Below are 10,336 nucleotides of genomic sequence, written 5' to 3' on the forward strand. Positions count from 1 at the left end.
GCGGCTGAGGGACGAATGCGATGAGAAATCTCATTGTAGAACTGACAGGCACTGGGAATAATGACTGGAGGCATGCCAGCGTCGACATCGACTCTGTCTCCGAATAGATCATACTGGTCGGGAAGGGGTTGGTCATCGTTCAAGTTGACGGTGCGTGGCCTGCGAGAAGTGGAATGGCGAATGTTGGATATGAAGGGAGCGAAGTGAGGAAGGACTGCATCGCATTGAATATGACCGATATTGCGTAGAAATGCTTGGGGATACACTGAGACGGAGGGGGCAGAGATTTGACCTCCAGAGTAAGCATCATGGTCTACGGCCATGTCGTCATGGTCAGGAATGTAAGATGAAAACAACTCAGGAATGGTCTCCAAGTTGACGAGGAGGCCGCATGGTCTTGCGCTGCGACGTGTCTTACCGTGAAGACGAGGGATGCGACGTCCGTCCTCATCATAGATGTTATTTTCACGGTGAGTGACTGGATCGCGATGGGGGACATGATCGAGATCTACCTCCTCGCGAATGGCAGGATCAGGGGAATCGTATACCACGCCGTGGACCTGAATGATCTCATCATTGGGAACTTCTATCCAACGTTTTACCCTGATGCACCTGTGCGTGCATGGCGTGAGTTCGATCATGCATTTAATAATTTGATGGGAGGATGGATGCAGGCAGTCCTGGGTGAGGCAGAAAGGAAGGGACGTACGTGATGTCAGTGGCTATAGCCACAGAGATGTATCTAATATAGGGATAAGCCCTCTCTGCATGCCAATTCCTGGCCTCTAAGGTGTGGGCCTGAGGGTCAGAGCTGGCGATGGGTTGATTCTGACCGTAACGACAAGCTACTGCTGCGGGAGCCCGAGTGAGAAGCCAGCCGTCCTGCTTCCATGATCTAGGGGCTGCATCAACCCAGTCATCCCATTCTTCGATTATCGTCTGGTGTAGATTCACCAGATCGGTGAGACGCAAGTCCCAAGTTACTTGCGAGCTGCGACAATTAAATGTCGAGTACGAACAATCAGCTGCGTCCAATAACAACATACAAGTGGAATGTAGGACGCGTTCAGAACGGGCAGCACGGCGTGTCAAGCACAAGCGAAGACAATGTCTTGCTATGAAATACTATAGATGTGGACCACGATCTATGAGTGTCTGAACACAAGGAGTCGAGCTCACAGACGCCGTTGGAACCGTTCTGAGCGCGGAAAAAATAGGGGTTGTACCCCCCTTTTGATGCGTTGGGCATTAGATGAGTGTTGTAGCACAAGGATGAGGTGCGTACTCTATAAGGGGGAAGATACTGGCGCAGAAGAATTGACTCACTATATGTTTGACACGTCCCTGATTTTCCATGCGCTCAGGTCATCATCTGTGCCATAGGGATGCATCACGTAGATAGGGAGCGAGGTGTTTTTGGACAGGGCATATGCGAGGAACATAATGGCCATGCGAAAATGAGGAGCGGATAACCTGGTGTCTCCATGTTGTTTTTCGCTGAGGAGAGGGGCGGCGTTGGCGACGTCCAAGTCCTCTAGGTTTTCGCGTGGGCAGAACGCAAGCCAGGACTCACAGGATGGTCCTCTTCCCAGAGACATCATGCATCCCGTGGGATCAAAACCAAGCTTGCCGAATTTCGGTCTAAACATGTGGTTTGGCAGAGAGAGGTTGAGTGCGATGGAAAATGTGTGGTCCACGACCTTGTTTGGTAGCAGGGCATGCAAACCGACAGAGCCACCCACCACTAGAAAGAAATCGAGAAAATGCTGGGAACCGTCCCAAGCGAGCATCTCGTCATTATTATCATAGTAAAGGTCGTCGTCGAGGCGGAGGACAGAACGACGGTGCAACAAGTTGATTGCAGTGGCCTTGTCTTCTTTTTTGAAGGTGCGTGCGAGGGTGGACAAACTTACGGGGTGAACTTTCGTCTGTTCCCAGGTACGACCTGCGGGAAGAGGTCCTTCTGGTTGCAGGAAGAGACTCTCAAAGATGTCGCTTTGGGGCAAGGCATCTTCTGCTTCGACAGAGGAAGGAACATCCGCCAAATCGAAGGGGCGAGGGTCGTCCTGATCGCCATTGCGGAGAGCTCCTTGAAAAGTGATGGTGGCCAGATCATCATCACTGTCGAAACTTGAGGGAAATGGTGAGGAATGAAAAAAAAATGGGTTAATAACTACTCACGCGCGATCGTCTATGTCGGACATGCTGGTATTGAAAGGGAATGCGAGAAGGATCAGGCCAAAAATGGAATGGGAGGGAGGGTCTGCTTGAGAGAGACTGGTCAGAAAAAGCGGGTGTGCAGAAGGAAAGAAAAAAGATACTAGAGGCGAAGAGAGAGCCGGAGGGGAGGCGCTACGGTTCTAAGGACCTTATGTCCTTTGTAATATATATATATTGATATGTGAAATTCAAGCAATGCCCCAAAGAAAATTTTAAGAACTAGGAGCCTCAGCGTTCCGGCACCGGAAAGATGGTTAATATTAGTATATTCTGGCAAGGACACAGATCAGGGAGGAGGCGACATGACGATGATGAGGGATGGTGTGAGATGACTAAATAAATGAATAGGAACAGGAGAAAAGGAAAGAAAGACGACAGAAAGATGCAGGGCGAAGAAAGACTCGGAACAGCAGAAGTTAAGGATGAGATTGGCAGGGCAGCAGGGTAGGAAAAGTCTTGGTTCATGGATGCAAAGAAGAGTGAAATGAATTAAGGTTACCCGGAGCATACCAGAACGGAAGTACGATCAATTGACGAGAGACCGAGTTTAGCGCCGAGGGACGCTTTAGCAGTGAATTAAGTCTTAAAAGGTTAGTACGACAGGGCAGGGACCGCATGGCAACCGGCAATTGCGAGGATTGGATGAAAATGGACAGGCTATAGACCAAAAGAGGAGGCGAGCGAGCAGATGAATGCGTGAGTGGGAAAACGTCGAGATAATGATATAGATTCGATATAGTCAAGATACGCGGGATAGATCTGATGAAAGACGGGGAAGGTGAGCCAAACAGAGAGGCGATGGAAAAACAGAGGCTCTGACCGGCAGACAGACGATAGGGAAGGAAGAGATGTTGGAGACTGAAACAGGTAGGACAGACGATGGGTAAAGCTGGAGAGGCGAAATGAATGAGCATAATGACTTGTGATAAGAGGAGAAAACGAAAGACAGAAAGCAGGGAATACGAACGTACGAGACTGTGGCTGGGAGTCGACAAGTCAACGTTTGAACGAGATTAAAAGTCGCGCTCGTCGTAGATGCAGGCGATCGAAGAAAGAAAAGAGGTGTGGAAACGATATGGGCGAGGATAGAGAGACAGAATGTACTACTAGTAAGAACACGAATGAAATGAAATGACGCACCAAATGAAATTGGGGCGGAAAGACATTGCTGGTATGGCAGGCGATAGCACGAGTGGGAATGGAACTACAGCGCAGGACAACGATGAAACAGATATAGATAGTTAGTAATAAAAAGAGAGTGCATACAGGGGGATACAAAGGAGAACGCCTGGGGAGAACACTTGGACGAACCAGACGTTGCTAGATTGCAGGGCGTACTACTAAAACAACGAGATGCTGCAATGTTGGACAACATGGCAAAAACGGGAGCATGAGAGGAGTTGCTGAATGAGTCAATGATTGGGAGGAAAGTCACACACATGACGAAAGTCGAACGAGCAGAACACATTAGCATTGGCAGACATCAAACATATGCTCAACAGAGAGACTACTGCAACGGCAAAAGATTGAAACAACGAACAACACCAGCAAGACGTACGCAGGGACATACAGAAGAGAGAGCACAAATACAACTACAACTGCAAGAGCAAAAGAAAGAGATGATGCATAGGCGAAAGGCAAGGGCAGCAAAGCTACATTACATTTACATTGGAACAATTGTATTGTCAGCCTCATCCTCAGAAGATCCTTGGACGGCCACCTTGGATTTCTTCTTCTGTTTACTGCCACGGCCTTGGGTCGAGGATGAGGACGAAGCACCTATAATATTATTTTGATATGATGATTAATGATAAATATTTTGAACGAAGTCAGCGATTGATATATGCGATGCGAACGGAAATAGAAACGCACCTGTGGCAGCACGGGAACGCTTGGCTGAAGACGAAGCGACGCGTCGTTCTTTACGGGTTAGGTTAGCTGATATACGATAGAATACAATTAAAATGAGACGAACCAGTGCGACGAGGTGGGAGTTGTTGAGTCAAAGGTTGTGTGGGCATATACGCTACAAAAGAATATGAAAATGAACAAATGGACGCGGTGGATACCGTCTGGACGGCGGGCTCACAAGCATCATCGGGATCATCTGGCTCGCTATGATCCTCGCTTTGAATGTCGTCCGGTTCGTACTCTGGTTCGTATTGTTCTATAGGTTCGTCGTCGTCGTCGTCTTCTTCGTTGTCGTTGTCGTCGGGGTTGAACCAACCGATGTCATCGGCGCTGAAGCCATCTATGATGTCCTGCGGGGACGGAGTGATTGACGGGAGTGTACTTTGAAGTAAATTACCTATAATGTATGAACGAGATCGTTAGATACCAATGACCACTGAAATATGAAATTGAATACATACCAAGCGTATCAGACGCCGATAGAACGGTGTCCACCGCGTCTGTCATCTCCTTGTCACCATCTGGATCCTCTTGTTCACAAGTCTCTACGAGTGCAGAGTTTGTTGGTCGAGGTGTTGTATTTGTATCTAGCAATATAACGATTAGACAATGAGGAGAGGACTACGACTGAGGAAATAAATCAAGACTGACCTGGGTCGGTCGATGGAAGAGGGCATACGTTTCCAGGTACAGGTGCAGGACGAGAGGTTGTGGGAGTCGTAACGCCCGGAGACACCTCGACGTTATGTTCATCGACCGATTGCACGGGAATTTCGACATGTTTGCGAGGAACAGGGCGAGGTTTTGGGACGACCGTTGCAGTGGTTTGACGCAAGGGTACTGATGGTGCAACGACAGGCGTAGAGACGGGCATAGTACTGGCAGGAGGAAGAGGAGCCTCAACTGTTGGCGTATGTGCAGAGACAGACGGTGAGGAGGCAGCAGGCATTTCAGCTGGCGTAGGAACATTGGAATCGATGACCTCGATGACGGTTGGACCAGTGAATGTGACCGATGGTGTCGAGCGAGCTGAAGGCTCGGATTCGACGACGACTTGAACGGCACGTTGTTTGCCTTTGCCTTTGCCTTTGTCTTTACCTTTACCTTTGCCTTTACCTTTCTGAGTGACAGACTTAGCAACCTGAGGGTTTTCGTCCTTGTCTGCGTCATCCTCGTCGCTGTATTCAGAACCATAACCCTTAGGAAAATTAGACGTACGTAAATAAAATTGAAGTAAATTAATTAATGTCAAAACACTTACTATGGTGTGAGGATCAGCATAGCTATCAGGTAGGCCAAGACCAAGACTGTAGGGTCTTTCAGCGAGGTCGAACACAGCTTCTGGGTCTGCTTCGAGCGTACGATAACGCTTTCTGGCAGTATTAATTTCAATACCCTAATAAACCGAAGTCAGTACACAAAACGACGCCGATAGAACGGTCAGGAGCGCGTGCGTATACGGGAAATCATCCAATGAGACGCCGTTGGTACCGTCTCCACGGCGTGCTGACTCACCTGGATGACTTGTCGAAATGGCCCCATGACGTCAGCTGAGACGAGCGAGGTTGTTCCACGCGTTGCACGAACACATGGAAGATTACAAAAGTAACCGATAAGTTTGTTGATCTCCTCGCGATCAGCTTGCTCGAGTGTGAGGCGAGCCTGGGTTTGCTTATGACTTGTGATGGTCTTGTCCTCGAGGGCCTTTAAGACGACAGACGGATCGCCTTGAGCCGAGGTGAGGTTTAAATTGTCCCACCATACCCATACCTTCCCAGACCGTAGCTTACCGGTTGCTGGGTCGAGCGTTTGAAGTTTCTTCATGCGAGGTTCGAGTGATAATTCGAATAACCTGCGAAGCGCGCCGACGTACTTATCTTTCAAGAGTTTTGCTCGATATTGAACTAGGTAGGTCCGCTCAACGGCAATCGCCTTCATGCAAGGGTCGATATCCCTTTGAGTGTTCTTGATCGTCGGGCTTAGCCAGTCCCAGGTCGTAGTGTGTAAAGCCATCATTCCAGCGATGGATTTAGGCTCAAGGGCAAAATCACGGCTCCTGGGTCCAGTCTTCGACCGGTGCGATAGCAATATCTTCGTAAGGGCCTCGCTAGCGATACGCTCGTTCTCAGGGAGTTTCTCAAATGCAGCGTCTAACGTCTTCTTATCCTTAGGTCGAGGTGTGAGTGCTTTCTTCTCTTTCATCATGAGGTTGTTGAGCCGGAGCACCAACGTTCCTCTGTGTGCCCAAATGTTATCGACAATCTAGAGGTGTGTTAGCGTCTTTGAGCGTGTTTCACATTTCATTTCAGGGCGCCATACTTACATCTCTGCCAGCGACGTCATTCTGAGACGGGAACCGTGGATCCTTCGCAATATTGGACAGCATCACGACCGACCAATCGTCCATGGCGTGACCCTTGGGATGCAATATCCTCCAATAGTCGAGGAATACCTCAAACCAACGACATATCTGCATAGTAATTTTACACCGTAAGTCTGCCGTTAGAACATTATACGAAACAATCGATATGCTCACCTCAGCCAACCCTAGCTTAAGTTTGTTAAATGTGGACCAAGCGTAGTCCATCATAAACCCTCCTAGGAGAGGTTCAGGAGCGTGTGTTTCGCCTTCCTTTGGCGTCAGGAAGAGAGCAACACGAGCAACGACTCGGTCGAGGTGTTGTAGGATTTCGTTCTCGTTCTGGCTGTAATCTTTGTTTGCGTTAATGGACCACTTATTTCGCATAGAATTGATGATTCCCTGGCGATACGAACTCAAACGCATGACGTAGGTGGGGGTCATCTGACCGATGCTGTCCCTAATTGTGTCGAATGCGTCGAGAGCGTGTTTGTCGACACTGTCGAGGACTTCAGCCCACAAGGTAAGTTCGCTATCGTCATCCCCGTAGTCTGACTCCTCCATGATCTTACGCAGCTTGGCGATCTCTGCCTGGGCGTCTGTGTTGCCGTCGTCTGCCTTATCAATCAAGGCAGACACTTGTTTATAGCTTGGAAACGCCGAGCGAGACCCGAGCATTCTCAACGTGATCGTACGTTGCTCTATCCACATCAAATATATCTGACATAACATAATGTGAGTCGACCTCGCATATGATCAAAAAAACTTACGCCCATGCAAACATCCAGTCCTTTCGCCAGCCACGTCACGGAAAATTCGGGACGACGACGAAAGTGGGTACCGAGGTATAGTAAACGTGACGCCAGTAACATGCACAGTTTTTCGTGGTGCAGGACTCTTAGTAGCCGCGTATTTTTGTCTTGCATGCCTCGGATCTCCACTAATGTCGTGGTAGCACGTTCATGCCGTGTGTTTGCAGGAGTCGAGTCCAATACTCCTTTCAGCTTCTTCAACACGGTAATGAGTACCTCTTCTTCTGTTTCTTTGTAGTCGTGAAACGGATTGTTTCGACTAAGATGATTCGCTAACTCGTCTCCTCCTTGCAACAGAGATTCTGTAATAGAGGGTGTATAAGTATCACAGACCCCCCAAACACGACGCCGTTCAGACGGCTCTATCCGCGTGCTAACCAGTCCAGAATACCAGATCGTCCGCCATCCAGACGGTCTGTACGGCGGACAGTTTTGAGGTATTATAATTACAAGCATCGAATACCACACTTGTGTGGAACACCATCGATCATAGCACGATACGCACTGCCGTTCAGACGGTATCCAGCGCGTCAATCAACGCACCTTTGTCGTAGATTACGACCCCCCATCCACCCATACCGTCCATAATTCCTTTTATCGTGCCCATCTCCTCCCGCATCTCATTGAAGGTGCAGTATGTGTTCCTCGCTCAGGTTCTTCAACTCTTTGATCTTGACGCGTTTCTTCTCGAGTGTCCTGTACTCATCTGTTAATGTTTGATGGTATTGTCGAAGTGCTGCAAGTCGATGCTGTCCCGAGGCCACTATGATAGGGTTCATGTCGACGAGCTCCAACTCTGGTACATTCTGTGGGCTGCTAAAATCAAAGGGAAGTGTTTCCGCATTGTTGACGCGGTCGATCTCAATGATGAGTGGAATAGCGTTCATTTCTCTCATGGACACGATCCCATGGCGCTTGAACGATAGTATTAACTTGTGCGTTTCAGCATCGTTTTCAGGCCGGTCGTTGTAGACCCCGAACTTTAGACGCTCGCCCATCGCCAACATATTGATCCATGCGACACCGACCTTGCTCTTTATCACCTCGGTGTCCAGACGTTCGATTTCCTTCCCAGCATCGTGCTTGGGAGCGACCGCCTCCACCGGTCTGGTGTCAAGGTGAAAGCTTGATCCTCCTCCTTCCTGTTACACCCATTGATCATCAGTTTGTGTTGTTAATTCTAGGTATACCCATTGTACACTTACATTTGCTGCTTCAGATTTCTTTCCTTTCCCTTTGCGCGACGCTTTGGGGGGCATGTCGATATGTATTTTCAGTCCTGATCTTTAATCGATGTGATGGTAAGTGTCTAACAATTGATTTTATCACTATCCGGCTCCTTTTCTAATAACCCTAGACCCTTTGCCCCATGCACGCTACGCCGTCGCCTCATGTTCTTACTTATGCCTCATGTTCTTAGTACTTTGAGTTTCAGCGATGGTCATGTGATTCAATCACGTGACGATTATTATCTCTCTGTCTGTATTTATCGTTGTAATCTTAGTATATATCTTAGTATACATAGTGAATTTATATTATAATTTACATTAGTCCTGTGATATCGCTCGTATAGTAGATCTATATATATACCTACTGTAGTACAATTAAATAACATGCCTGCATAACTCGTATGAAATATTTTCAACTACAACAATTCGTCCCCCCGTCCAGACCGTTCCAACGGCGGCCATATTGACTACAAATATATTTGTATTTGTATATTTGTATGTGTTTTATATGTAATCCATTGTATACGACGCCGTTCAGACGGTACTATCGGCGGCGTAAGTGATCTGTCGAATGAATAGTAATATACAAGATAAGTTATATTATAGAGATATACATAGAGGTAAATATACGCTTGTGAGTGAGTCCAATGGGTCTAAAATACCTTATATATATGGTTTTTTAGACATAGATAACGGAAATCCCGCATGATCACAAGTCATTAATATGTTTTGGGGCCCTTGGGGGTAACAAAACCACATATTGTACCTAACCCATTTACAAATATCCTCTATAATACCAATACGACATAATGGGAAGGCTGCCATCTGCTTTAGGCACAGCCCTCGCGTCGTCTGGGAAGATTGCAACACTGATATATTCAATGTCAATATCTTCTAATATGGGATTGATCTCTGGGACGTACGATTGACCAACTCTAAGTACGAGACGCCTCGACTCATTTGTAGAACATAAATCACTTTCTGTGTTGTAAATCCCTGAGTAACACAACATCAGTCAGTCAGTTTAAGGGATACATCGACAAAACATATGTGGAAATGGCGGACGTACATTCGAAGGACGTACATGTCCGCAGTCGACGAACATTTGGCTGACTACTACGCATGGGTGGGAGTCTCCTACGATCTACACGTGAGGCGGAGTTGATTATGGACAGGCGACGAGACATCGAGGTGAGATGAAACTGGGTAGAATGGACACACCAGTAAAAATATGGGGTCAAGTCGAATTTGAGGCCGACGTGCTGGAACCACAATATTTAAGGACATGACGATATCGAATAATTAATCACCACTAATATGGACACCGACGAATGAATTCGATGCAAATAACTCGTAAAAGCCTAGGCATAACCGTATAGTGCCAAACCAATATATTGTCCGTCCCAGGTCATGCTGCAAAGCGCAGGTTGTACGTATTCTGATGTAAATCGGTGTTCAAATGGGGTTGCGCCACAGAAAAAAATTATCTTACGTTCACCGGAGGTATTGTCACGACGTCCAAGATCCGATATGCTATGTGGCATCAATCGCGCTGAGTGCTCAGTGCTTAAGTCAGCTCTGAGTTTACAAACCCGCAGGGTCCGGGCATTAATGAAAGTAAATTTTCGAGCACACACCGGGGCAGGAGATAACTGTGGTCCATATCGTATAATACCCAAATTCTACATTCACCTCGCCTCGGTAAATTATCACAGTGCAATGGAGGAGGAAGATGCTCTTAACCTTGCGGAAGAGATCATGGCCTGTGGAATACTCGATTCAAGCCCACCCAGAAAGAACTCAAC

At 47.6% G+C, this 10,336-nt stretch overlaps 2 protein-coding genes across 2 annotated transcripts; both read right to left on the minus strand.

The window, feature by feature from the left end:
* Window positions 1-2,811: 2,811 nt before the first annotated feature.
* EDB93DRAFT_1110324 (uncharacterized protein) lies at window positions 2,812-7,786 on the minus strand (the record flags this gene model as incomplete). The annotated part of the gene is made up of 15 exons (XM_041448033.1): window positions 2,812-2,877; window positions 3,361-3,424; window positions 3,888-3,999; window positions 4,093-4,158; window positions 4,196-4,246; window positions 4,310-4,528; window positions 4,593-4,718; window positions 4,783-5,329; window positions 5,393-5,527; window positions 5,647-5,983; window positions 6,005-6,393; window positions 6,455-6,601; window positions 6,668-7,210; window positions 7,261-7,604; window positions 7,681-7,786. 15 exons carry the CDS (start codon window positions 7,784-7,786, stop codon window positions 2,812-2,814), a joined length of 3,252 nt encoding a protein of 1,083 aa, XP_041300606.1.
* Window positions 7,787-7,922: 136 nt separating this feature from the next.
* Window positions 7,923-8,561, minus strand: EDB93DRAFT_1258398 (uncharacterized protein; the record flags this gene model as incomplete). Its single annotated transcript, XM_041454129.1, has 2 exons — window positions 7,923-8,444; window positions 8,508-8,561. The coding sequence occupies 2 exons, from the start codon at window positions 8,559-8,561 to the stop codon at window positions 7,923-7,925; spliced, it is 576 nt and encodes a 191-aa protein (XP_041300607.1).
* Window positions 8,562-10,336: the final 1,775 nt, after the last annotated feature.

This window comes from Suillus bovinus (genome assembly GCF_016758785.1).
Source record: "Suillus bovinus strain UH-Sbo-P2 chromosome Unknown EDB93scaffold_303, whole genome shotgun sequence".
Lineage (NCBI taxonomy): Eukaryota > Fungi > Basidiomycota > Agaricomycetes > Boletales > Suillaceae > Suillus > Suillus bovinus.